This window comes from Crinia signifera, chromosome 1 (assembly GCF_055691185.1).
Source record: "Crinia signifera chromosome 1, ASM5569118v1, whole genome shotgun sequence".
NCBI classification, from domain to species: Eukaryota; Metazoa; Chordata; class Amphibia; order Anura; family Myobatrachidae; genus Crinia; species Crinia signifera.
The window spans coordinates 147,003,653-147,016,944 of NC_139217.1; the positions used below are offsets into that span (position 1 = coordinate 147,003,653).

Consider the following 13,292-nt stretch of genomic DNA (forward strand, 5'->3'; position numbering starts at 1 on the left):
GAGATAGAGAGAGATAGTGACAGAGAGTGATAGAGACTGCTATATTTTGTGTCTGCTGCCCCCCTTTTGTGCACCCCCAGCAACTTTTTGGGGGTGCAGGGGTTATTTTTCATATATATAACTGTCAGTGCTGCTGCTGCAGTGTCATAGAGTGATAGATAGTGAGAGATAGAGAGATAGAGAGAGATAGTGACAGAGAGTGATAGAGAGTGCTATATTTTGTGTCTGCTGCCCCCGCCTTTTGTGCTGATCACTATATCTGAGGTGATCAGCAACTTTTTGGGGGTGCAGATTTTTTTTTTTTTATATATATACCTGTCAGTTGCTGCCAGTTGCACTGTCAGTTGCACCAAAGGTTGTGCACCTGCTGCCCCTCACTGGTAATCAGTGTCGCATCACTGATCACCTTTTTTTTTTGAGGGTGCTGTGGGGTCTTTTTTAAATTTTTTTTTTACACACACTGTGATTTTGTGGGTGTCCTGTGGCCACTGTGCGCTGATCAGTGACGTACATCACTGATCAGCTTTTTCGGCACAGGGTTGATCTATTTTTTTTTTTGATCAAATTCCTGTTGCCTTTGAGCGCTGTTCAGTGACGGACGTTACTGACCAACATCTGTGCTCAATTTTTGGCGCAGGACCTTTTTTTTTTTTTTTTTTTTTAACCCCTTCAATTTTTTTTTCTTTTAACCCCTTCAATTTTTTTTTTTTTTATTGAGATCAAATTCCTGTATAAAGTATTTTTTTTTTCTGCACTACATACACACTACACACTACATACCCCCCGGGTTGAAATAAAGTTTGTACCCCCCCCCCTACACTATACACGTGTTGAAACATTTCACTACCAGTAACACAAAAATAAAAATGTCATCCCAAATGTCATCCCAAATGTCATCCCAGTCATCCAGAAGAATGTATTCAGTGGAGGAGGCATATGCCATGCTTGCCTCTGACTCTGACACAGCCAGTGAGGCAAGCGGGGAATTTGAAGGATTCGTCTTAAGCTCCTCTTCCTCCTCTGGTGATGAGGGACCCCCTCAAAGACGCCCCCGTAGAGCAGCTGAGACCCCCCCCCCCAATAATTGATCTCGTATGGACCCCACCACCAGACAATTTTGAGCCCCAGGTTCCTGAGTTTTTGGCCATGCCAGGAATTCAATTTGATTCCACAGGTCTCAGAGAAATTGACTTTTTCAAATTATTTTTCTCTGATGATTTTATAAATTTAATGGTGGACCAAACTAATTTATATGCCCAGCAGTTTATTGCTCAAAACCCCACGTCATCATTTGCTAGGTGGACCCCTGTAGATGCAGTAGAGATGATGACGTTTTGGGGTCTGGTGTTTCATATGGGCATAGTAAAAAAGCCAGAAATTAGGCAATATTGGAGTACAGATGTTCTGTACAGCACCCCATTTTACCGTATGGCCATGACTCGGGCTCGTTTTGAGATGATCCTTAAATTTTTGCATTACAACGATAATGCACAGTGCCCACCCAGAGATGATCCCACCTTTGACCGGCTATTCAAAGTCAGGCCGGTCATTGATCATTTCAGTGCCAAATTTGCAGAGATGTACATCCCTGAAAAATTTATTTGTATCGACGAGTCCCTTATACATTTTAAAGGAAGGGTTAAATTCCGCCAGTACCTTCCCAGTAAGAGGGCAAGGTATGGCATAAAAATGTATAAGCTGTGTGAAAGCACCTCAGGGTACACCCACATGTTAAGGGTATATGAAGGGAAGGATTCAAGAATTGAACCGCCAGAATGCCCCCCCTCCCTTGTAGGTGTTAGTGGAAAAATTGTCTGGGATTTAGTGCACCCCTTCCTGGATAAAGGTTATCACCTCTATGTGGATAACTTTTACACTAGCATCCCCCTGTTTAAGGCCCTTGGTTCAAGAGGTACAGCAGCTTGCGGTACTGTGCGCAAGAACCAAAGAGGCCTCCCAAAAACGCACATTGCCCAAGTAATGAGAAGGGGTGAAAGCAGGGGAATATGCACCGAAAATATGTTGTTGGTCAAATATAAGGACAAGAGGGATGTCCTTATACTGACAACAATTCACGGAGACAGTACCACCTCCGTCCCTGTACGAGGTACCAGTACCCACACCTCAAAACCTAATTGTATCCTGGATTACAATAGGTACATGGGCGGAGTGGATCTTTCAGATCAGGTACTGAAGCCGTACAGTGCCCTGCGGAAAACAAAAATCTGGTACAAGAAGCTGGCCGTGTATATCATCCAGATGGCACTGTATAACGCTTACGTGCTATTCCGTTCTACCAGCCAGAGGGGGACATTTATGCACTTTCAAGAGGAAGTCATAAAGGGCCTAATATTTGGGAACCAGCAGGCAGAGGGCCCCAGTACTTCTAGTACTGGCCCCCGTATTGTACCAGGGCAGCATTTTCCGAACGAAATACCCTCCACTGCAAGAAAGGGCAGGACACAAAAAAGGTGCAAAGTTTGCTATAAAAAGGGAATAAGAAAGGAAACTATTTTCCACTGTGAAACTTGCCCCGACAAACCCGGCCTATGTATAAAGGAGTGTTTTAAAATATACCACACATCTATGGATTATTAGGTTCATCATTTCACCGTGCTTCGGGGGTCTTGCTAATGCCACATAGCACCCACCATTCATTCCACCAGAATCTGAGCTGCATAATCCAAAAATCACTCCTTCCCTTCTGAGTCCTGCCATGCACCCAACTGGTATTTTTTGGTCACATATGAGGCATTGCCATACTCTGGAGAAATTGGGGCACAGATTTTGGGGTGCTTTTTCTCCTTCATACCTTCTGAAAATGAAAAATTTTGAGCCAGAACTGCATTTTTGTGTAAAAAATTTAATTTTTCATTTTCACTGCCCAGTTGTATCAAAATTAGTGAAACCCCTGGGGGTTTGAAATGTACACTATACCCCTAGATAAATTCCCTGAAGGGTGTAGTTTGCAAAATGGGGTCACTTGTGAGGGGGTTCCACTGTATTGGTGCTTTGGGGGTCTTGCTAATGCGACATAGCACCCACCAACATTCCACCAGAATCTGTGCTGCAAAATCCAAATATCACTCCTTCCCTTCTGAGTCCTGCCACTTTTTGGTCACACATGAGGCATTGCCGTACTCGGGAGAAATTGGGGCACAGATTTTGGGGTGCTTTGTCTCCTTCCTTCCTTGGGAAAATGAAAAATTTTGAGCCAGAACTGCATTTTTTGTGTAAAAAATTTAATTTTTCATTTTCACTGCCCAGTTTTACCACAATTGGTGAAACCCCTGGGGGTTTGAAATGTACACTATACCCCTAGATGAATTCCCTGAGGGGTGTAGTTTGCAAAATGGGGTCACTTGTGGGGGGGTTCTACTGTATTGGTGCTTTGGGGGTCTTGCTAATGCGACCTAGCACCCACCAACATTCCACCAGAATCTGTGCTGCAAAATCCAAATATCACTCCTTCCCTTCTGAGTCCTGCCACTTTTTGGTCACACATGAGGCATTGCCGTACTCGGGAGAAATTGGGGCACAGATTTTGGGGTGCTTTTTCTCCTTCATACCTTCTGAAAATGAAAAATTTTGAGCCAGAACTGCATTTTTGTGTAAAAAAATTTAATTTTTCATTTGCACAGCCCAGTTGTATCAAAATTGGTGAAACCCCTGGGGGTTTGAAATGTACACTATACCCCTAGATGAATTCCCTGAGGGGTGTAGTTTGCAAAATGGGGTCACTTGTGGGGGGGTTCCACTGTATTGGTGCTTGGGGGGTCTTGCTAATGCGACATAGCACCCACCAACATTCCACCAGAATCTGAGCTGCAAAATCCAAAAATCACTCCTTCCCTTCTGAGTCCTGCCATGCACCCAAATGGTATTTTTTGGTCACATGTGAGGCATTGCCGTACTCGGGAGAAATTGGGGCACAGATTTTGGGGTGCTTTGTCTCCATCATTCCTTGTGAAAATGAAAAATTTTGAGCCAGAACTGCATTTTTGTGTAAAAAATGTAATTTTTCATTTTCACTGCCCAGTTGTATCAAAATTGGTGAAACCCCTGGGGGTTTGAAATGTACACTATATCCCTAGATGAATTCCCTGAGGGGTGTAGTTTGCAAAATGGGGTCACTTGTGGGGGGGTTCCACTGTATTGGTGCTTGGGGGGTCTTGCTAATGCGACATAGCACCCACCAACATTCCACCAGAATCTGAGCTGCAAAATCCAAAAATCACTCCTTCCCTTCTGAGTCCTGCCATGCACCCAAATGGTATTTTTTGGTCACATGTGAGGCATTGCCGTACTCGGGAGAAATTGGGGCACAGATTTTGGGGTGCTTTGTCTCCATCATTCCTTGTGAAAATGAAAAATTTTGAGCCAGAACTGCATTTTTGTGTAAAAAATTTAATTTTTCATTTGCACAGCCCAGTTGTATCAAAATTGGTGAAACCCCTGGGGGTTTGAAATGTACACTATACCCCTAGATGAATTCCCTGAGGGGTGTAGTTTGCAAAATGGGGTCACTTGTGGGGGGGTTCCACTGTATTGGTGCTTGGGGGGTCTTGCTAATGCGACATAGCACCCACCAACATTCCACCAGAATCTGAGCTGCAAAATCCAAAAATCACTCCTTCCCTTCTGAGTCCTGCCATGCACCCAAATGGTATTTTTTGGTCACATGTGAGGCATTGCCGTACTCGGGAGAAATTGGGGCACAGATTTTGGGGTGCTTTTTCTCCTTCATACCTTCTGAAAATGAAAAATTTTGAGCCAGAACTGCATTTTTGTGTAAAAAATTTAATTTTTCATTTTCACTGCCCAGTTGTACCACAATTGGTGAAACCCCTGGGGGTTTGAAATGTACACCATACCCCTAGATGAATTTCCTGAGGGGTGTAGTTTGCAAAATGGGGTCACTTGTGGGGGGGGTTCCTAACTTTTAGCATCTTATGGTGCCTAGAATCCTACATGGTGCCTAAAAAATAATCTCATAAAAAGGAGGCTCCAAAATCAAGTAGGTGCTCCTTCTATTATGAAGCCTGTGGTTTGGTCAACGTGCACACTAGGGCCACATATAGGATATTTATGAAAACAAAAGAATTGGGGGAATCAATTTTTAGTCACATTTCTCTAGTAAAATCTACTGTGTTCCTTAGAAAAATGTATTAAAATTGCAAATCTGCAAAAAAAATGAAATTTTTAAATTTCACCTACACTTTGTTTTAATTCCTGTGAAACACCTAAAGGGTTAACAAACTTCCAAAATGCTGTTTTAAATACTGTGAGGGGTGCAGTTTTTGAAATGGCATCATTTATGGGGGTGTCTCACATACAAGTCCCTCAAAGTCACATTAGAACTGAACTGGTCCCTAAAAAAATCAGTGTTTGAAATTTTCTTGAAAATTTGAGAATTTGCTATTCATATTGTAAGCCTCCTAGTGTCCAAAAAAATTAAAAGGAAGTTGAAATAATGATGGAAACATAAAGTAGACATATGGTCTATGTTAGTTATTAACTATTTTGAGTGGTATGATTATTTGTCTCACAAGCAGAAAATTTAACATTTTGCAAATTGCTAAATTTTCAATTTTTTTACGACATTTTGGTATTTTTCACAAAAAAACACAGACTGTATCGACCCAAATTTACCACTAATTTGAAGTACAATGTGTCACGAGAAAACAATCTCAAAATCACTGGGATAAGTAAAAGCAAAAAAAAGTTATCCCCACTTAAGTGATACATGTCAGATTTGAAAAAAAGGGCTCTGTCAGGAAGGCAAAAACTGGCTGTGTCAGGAAGGGGTTAATGGGCTCCAAGGTCTAAAACACACATTTACTAACTGATCATTTTTATATATTCATTTTTAAAATATTAGTAAATGTGTGTTCTAGCTGTGGAGTCCCATTATCGATTAACATTGATTTTCATGGATATAAATCAACACAAACGGACCCTTAGTAAATATACTGTACCTTTTAGTAATGCACATAGCCTAGACTGTAGTCAATCCCCACAATTCATAACAGACTTCTACATCAAGCCTCACTGGCCCAGTCTGACTCACTTATTCTGTATTTTAGTGGGGAGAGGGGGAGGGGAGGGGAATCTGGGAGGGGATATGACCTGAGCACAAGTGACACTGAAATGTTTTTAGATATACATACAATGGTTCAAAATTTGTGTGATTACCACAATAATCTTTAATAGTCAACCTATGGTATGGTAGGTAATGACGTAGCGGTGCTCCCCTGAGTACTACCAAAGTAGAAGAGAAAAAAGTAATCTCTTTTGTTTGGGGGCACTCTTTTAAATTGTCAAAAAGATTTTTTACAAAGAATAATTATAAAATGTAACTTTTAATAATCATTTAAAATAGAGGTTTATAGACATACAGACAGACAACACCAAACATTGATAATCATAGGTTAAGTACAGGTTATTTTATAGAATAATTTTGTACTATCCTATGGATTTAGAGACATCTGAAATTACCAGATAAGGGGAACACTTATATTGGCAATTTAAACGGCTGTTCTTTGTGTCAGCCTATACATATATTCTGGTTCCTATTCTTATCTTTATGGTAAAGGAAGTCGACTAGCGAAATATGTTTTTACAAATTGTATGACCAGAGAGGAATTGTCCTGTCCTGGTGCAGTCCGGACATGGGTAGTTATACTTTTTGCAATGTTTGCTATATAATAATAATTTTTTGCAATTTCCGTTAATTATGACAGAGCAGATAAAGTACTGGTGCTGGGTATTGTGTTTTGCGATGGTAACCGCTAAAACAAGGGTGCGGGATATAGATACTAGAGATAAACAGGTGACACTCACAGTAGTAAAGATCACTAAAGCTGCTGCTGACTTTCGCAACCATCCTGGTTCCCTGAAAGTCAGTGAGCATTCAGTAATGTTCTTTCTGTATGAAAAGAGTTACAGCACTCTGCACGCTCTCATTCTCTGCTCCCTACTTCATGTGGTCTGACTGACTATTCACGCAGATAGGTGGCAGGTGTCGGTCATCTGCTATCAATGCTCCAGCATATAGCACATAGCAGAAAGCAGCGCACATACCCCCGAGAGTAAGATGCCATCTGATACTTTCTTCTATCCACACATACCTACCTTTAGGAGCACGCTCATCTACTATATGTACTGAAATCATTTAACCCTGCACTGACCATAGTACAACAGGGCATTTGACCTACTAAAAGGAGACAGCAGATGCCCCAATTTCGCTCTTTCTGACACTCTTTTCATACAGAAAGAACATTACTGAACGCTCACTGACTTTCAGGGAACCAGGACGGTTGCGAAAGTCAGCAGCAGCTTTAGTGATCTTTACTACTGTGAGTGTCACCTGTTTATCTCTAGTATCTATATCCCGCACCCTTGTTTTACCGTCACAACACAATACCCAGCACCAGTACTTTATCTGCTCTGTCATAATTAACGGAAATTGCAAAAAATTATTATTATATAGCAAAAATTGCAAAAAGTATAACTACCCATGTCCGGACTGCACCAGGACAGGACAATTCCTCTCTGGTCATACAATTTGTAAAAACATATTTCGCTAGTCGACTTCCTTTACCATAAAGATAAGAATAGGAACCAGAATATATGTATAGGCTGACACAAAGCACAGCCGTTTAAATTGCCAATATAAGTGTTCCCCTTATCTGGTAATTTCAGAGGTCTCTAAATCCATAGGATAGTATAAAATTATTCTATAAAATAACCTGTACTTAACCTATGATTATCAATGTTTGGTGTTGTCTGTCTGTATGTCTATAAACCTCTATTTTAAATGATTATTAAAAGTTACATTTTATAATTATTCTTTGTAAAAAAATCTTTTTGACAATTTAAAAGAGTGCCCCCGAATAAAAGAGAGTACTTTTTTCTCTTCTACTTTGTCACTTATTCCGTGTTCTACTGATCTTCAGCATTTACTGATAGCGTATCCCTGAATTTCCTTTGTGCTTTCACAGTACCATCAGAGTAGTTTTAGACAGGGTCATGAAGGTTCCCCTGGAAAAATGGAATGGTAGAAGCCTATATATTGGGATGTGGACAGCCGCCACAGAGGTTTGGCTAAGAATTAGAGAGTGCATGGTCTAAGCCCGTTGATAAACATATATATAGTAAATGCTCTTAGTGCATGCAATGCATGATAGTGTACCAGATAAATAACAGCAATACACTATAGAAAATACACTGTAGTCCTGTGCATATTTATAATGTGTGATTTAAATGCAAAGTCTTGAACCTGATATTTGGAGGAGGTGGAGGAGGTGGGACCCTAGGCAGTGGGGCCCACCGGGGGTTTCCCCTATTCCCCTGTGAGCCAGTCCAACCCAGCTTCAGAGCTCCAGTCCATGCACTGGGAATTCATGAAACCACCTAACTTCCTGCACATAGCCACCGCTTCTACTCAAATCCTGGACTCCAGTCCAGGAAAACAAACTCACCTAAACCTGACATTTTGGTATTGTTCAGAGTCCAACTTAATAAGTAATAACATTTTATTTAAAAACATTTTATTTTATAACTTAGGTCATGTTTATCATAGTGATGATGGAAATATTCTGACATCAGAGAACAGAACACAAATGGTAAGAAAATATATTTTTAGTGCTTTTTCTGATAGTCCTCAACTATTTTGAAAAAGGTCACATGTTTTGTATTGTTTTTTTCTTAGCATGTATATTTTCACACTCGTCCATGGAATTTTTAATCATTGAAAGCGCATGAAGGGAAGTAACTAACAGACATATACAATATCCCTTATTCAGATCTGATCGCAGTACAAATTTGTTCTCAAAATGGGCAATACCATGTGCACTGCAGGTTGGGCAGATGTAACATGTATAGAGAGAGTTAGATTTGGGTAAGTTATTTTGTTTCTGTGCAGGGTAAATACTTGCTGCATTATTTTTACACTGCAATATAGATTTAATTTTCAATACACCCCACCCAAATCTAACTCTCTCTTCACATGTTACATTTGCCCCACCTGCAGTGCACATGGTTTTGCCCATTTTGAGAACAAATTTGTACTGCGATCAGATCTGAATAAGGGCCAATGGGTTGAGAAAGTGATAGAATTAAAGGGGGGGGGGAGACAAATAAGAGACTGGGAGAATGAATGCAGGGAAACATCAAATATACGTAAGGGATAAAACTGAAGGAAGTGAAGCAAATGATGGAAGTGAAGAAAAAAGTAAAAAAATGGAAGGAAGGAAGAGATAGAGTTTAAGGAAAGGAAGTAAAGTATGCAATGGAAGGTAGAGAAATATAAAATGTAACTGAACAAAGGAAATTAAGGGGTGAAATGCAGGAAAGAAGAGATGGAATATAAGTAAAAGAATGAAGGGATGGATGAAATGAACGATGGAAAGAATGGCATGAAAGTGAAAATGAATGACAAGATGAAAAGAATGAGGAAAAGGATATTAACAAATGTTCAAATAAATAATTTGTTTGATGATTTTAGAATCTCATTTTCCTACAGATATTCTACAAAAACTACAACTTCTTGTACACTGAATGTAATCATTATTTATTAATATGCATTCCGCTAGAGCTACAAATTATATCTTTATTTTTGTTGCATAGAATGATGACATGAAAATGGAACAGTTACAGCAAGCAAATCTTAGCAAGGATGCTAGTATTTTGAAAAGAGTCCATACAATAGAAACTGTAAGTAAAAAATATATTGTGCAGGTGAATCTTCAGCTTTGCATGTTTACAGTTTTGATAGATAGCCTAATAAAATTTCATTCACAACAGGGCCAGTGCTAGGGTGTCTGGCGCCCCCCTGCAAACTGACATTTTGCGCCCTCGCTTCCATTGCCCATAAAGGGATAACTCGTACAAAAAAAAAACATTTTGTTCAAATAGCTCTTCCCATTTGATTTTTTTTGTTACAGTTTCCCTTTCACATGATTTTTAATGGTTGATAAGTGTTTGTGTCAGTATTTTGGAGTAAAAATTGCATTTTACTATGAAGAGGCTGAGCCCCTATAAGTATATCCACCCCCAGATATAGACAGACCGATATATATATATATATATATATATATATATATAAAGAGAGAGAGAGAGATAGACAGGCAGACAGATAGATATATAAAGAGATAGAGAGATAGACAGGCAGATAGATATAGACAGGCAGACAGACAGACAGACAGACAGACAGACAGACAGACAGACAGATAGATAGATAGATAGATAGATAGATAGATAGATAGATAGATAGATAGATAGAGGTAAATAGATAGAGACAGAGAAAGATATAGACAGACAGTGAGATATAGATATATACAGACAGAGATAGATATACAGAGAGAGAGAAATATACAAACAGACAGTGAGATACAGCTATAGACAGACAGAGATACAGCTATAGACAGACAGAGATATAGACAGACAGACAAAAACAAACTCACATCAGCCAGTTTCTCTCCAGCCGGGTCCTGGGCTGTCTCTCTCCACTGTTAAGGGCAGAGCTCCACAGTGGGATCAGCAGGGGGTACTGCAGTCAGCAGTAACTCCGGAGCCATCCTCTGCAGATCTCATCACGTCGCTGCACCCTATCCTGCACGCAAGACTTTAGCGGTGGCCGGGTAAGAGCCTCATGTTGCTGGTGCCGCTGACTGTCATGCAGTATGACAGGCAGCGGCAGCCAGCAGCAGCAGGGTGCAGAGCAGGGAGGGAGAGCGCCTCTGCTGGCTGGCGCCTCCCTGCTTTGCATCCCTCGCTGACCGGGTTTCGTCGGTCCTGATTCACAACCATTATCTCAATGAAGAAGGAAGACATACATAGCGTTAGCCCCTGACATTGTTGGAATTAAACTGCACATGCATGAGGTGTCAGCAATCTCTTGTGGGATCACATTAAGTGCCATTAAGCAGGATCAGATATCCAGATGGAAATAGTAGAAAGTCAGTTGCCATTGAGTTGCCAAAAGAACTAGTTAACTCACCTAGAGAAGTATAGAGGGAGAATATGAGAGGGCCAAACATTTGAGGGCACTTGTACTTGTAGAAGAAGTGGGAGGGTAGTGGCATCATCAGATGAGATGGAGTAGAAGAACTTAAGGAGAATGATCAGAAAGTGCTGACCCTTGTACTTGGAAGCAAAGAGGTAATCGGTGTCTTAGTAGTAGTACGTTTATTTATAAGGCGCCACAAAGTGTCCGCAGTGCTGTACATAGCAAACAAAAAAACAAATTACAAGGTAACGTACAGGGTGTGTTGAAAAATACAGTATAAATAGGGGTATAGCTGGTAGAACTAAAATCAGCTCAGTTCAGAAGTAGGTGTCAAAATTGTCGAGGAGACTGAGGATGAAGTAGAGGAAGGGAAGAACAGGACAGGAGCACAGGTGAGGTAAAGAGGTAGGGTGAGTACGTGAGGACGGAGGACCCTACTCATAAGAGTTAACATACTAAAAGGAGGTGGGTGGACGAATGAAAAACAATAGGAAAGTAGGAACGGATGGGAACGGAGGCAGGATAGGAGGATCAAAAGAGGTTAGGAGGAGGGATAGGCTAGTCGAAAAAAGTGGGTTTTGAGGGAGCGCTTGAAGGAGGTAAGGGAATCAAAAAGCCTGATGGGTGGTGGTAAGTTGTTCCAGTGCAGGCTCCTGGCAGTCTTAAGTGAGAGCAGTTTCTGTGGAGGGAAGAGGATGAAACTTAAAGGGATTCAGACTTAAAGTGGTCCAGCTGGGAGTGAGAGCAAAGAAGGGCAGTGAGGTAGTAGTAGATAATACGCTCAAGGAGGTGGTGTGGCTGGAGGAAGAGAGGGGACCCTCCCCTTCCCTACCTTTACAGTTTGGCTGCAAGTAGCATGCAGCATAGCAGCAGCAGAGTATGCCTCTTCAAAAATGGTGCAACAATGCCATTTTTAAATAAACCAACAATGCATCTGGGAGTCTCCTCATTAACCCTTCCCCATGTACCTGCTAATATTAGCCATTGTGAGGTCAGGGAGGCAGTCCAACAAACAAGCTTAAAAAAACACTCTTTCCTGGGAGAAAACTGAGGAAGATGCCATTGAAGTCCTGGATGAATTCAACCATGCAAAAATGGTTAAAGACTTTACCCAACTGGATGGAGAATGACGTAGATGGTGTGGGAGTCTCGGATTGGGAGTGCTCATTCAAAAGAGCTTAAAAACTACAGCCCCACAGGTGAAAGAAGATACAAATGAGTTAAGAGAGCGCAAATTTGGTAAAAAGTTATTAGTCAATGTTTATTATACATACATTCGCAATAATGAACAATAAATTATAACATATAAAATATATAAAAAATCTGCAATATTCCAATTGATATGGTTCCACACTTGCCTAATATTGAATATGGAGTTTATTAAGAGCAATAATTCAAAACTCTTTAAGTAAAGTCCCGTAAATTTAAAGTAATGAGCCACAGGGAAAACTGTTCAGCTTAATCAAAATAGGGAATAGATGGACATCAGTACAATGTAACAGTTTCTTTGCACCTCCACCTAGAGGGAGCTAAATAAGCTCTTAGTATAGAAGCCGGGATATGGTACAATCTGACCTGTTAAGGTAATGAAAAGCTGGTATATTACCTTCGGCTGAGGGGAGTACTTAGAAGTGTCCCAGTATTTAGTGTGGGTCCCAGAAAGGTGGTAGTACAGCTGTGCAACTTTACCTCTGGCCGGAGGGAGCTTCCCAGCTCTATGGATGTGAGTGTCTGGCTTGCTGGAGCTGGTGTGCTTTGGGCGGGACCTCACAATAGAAGTCGTCAGTATGCCGTGGATCCCTGCGGCAATAACGTTGCTCCACGCTGGTTGGAAATATTCAGCAATAATAGTAGTATTGGAGGGGAGCGATAGAAATCAAAGTAAGGCTTTGGTGGAGACTCCGTTAATTGCAGATCCCTTATCTTAACGCATTTTATTTTTCATATTATGTTTTGAGAAGTTTATTGTGATATATCGTACCAATAATAATGTTTTTTTATTAGAAATTTAAATATTTAATTTTTAAACAAACCATATAGTGAATCATTCTGCCGGCACTGGCACATTTCTTTCTTTTGGGGGACCGAGGTTGGAAACCACTGGCCTAGACTGTTACTGTAGCTTGAGGGCCAAGTATGGAAAACATTGCTCTAGTGTTATGAAAAATAGGTAGTAAACTAGTGTGACAATTTCAGATCATTATCATTTTAACACTACTGTATGTCATTTAGCTGCAATATAAATATTATTTGAATGGAATAATGTTGGATTAACTTGAAC

The 13,292-nt window shown here is 40.6% G+C and overlaps 1 protein-coding gene across 1 annotated transcript in view; it reads left to right on the top strand.

Annotated features, from left to right (window-relative positions):
• Positions 1 to 13,292, top strand: part of LOC146059467 (uncharacterized) — a 75,859-nt gene that overhangs the window by 2,760 nt on the left and 59,807 nt on the right. The window contains exons 2-3 of the mRNA XM_083171719.1: positions 8,569 to 8,627; positions 9,631 to 9,717. Coding sequence (XP_083027845.1) covers positions 8,569 to 8,627; positions 9,631 to 9,717 — 146 coding nt within the window. The remainder of the gene's footprint in view (positions 1 to 8,568; positions 8,628 to 9,630; positions 9,718 to 13,292) is intronic.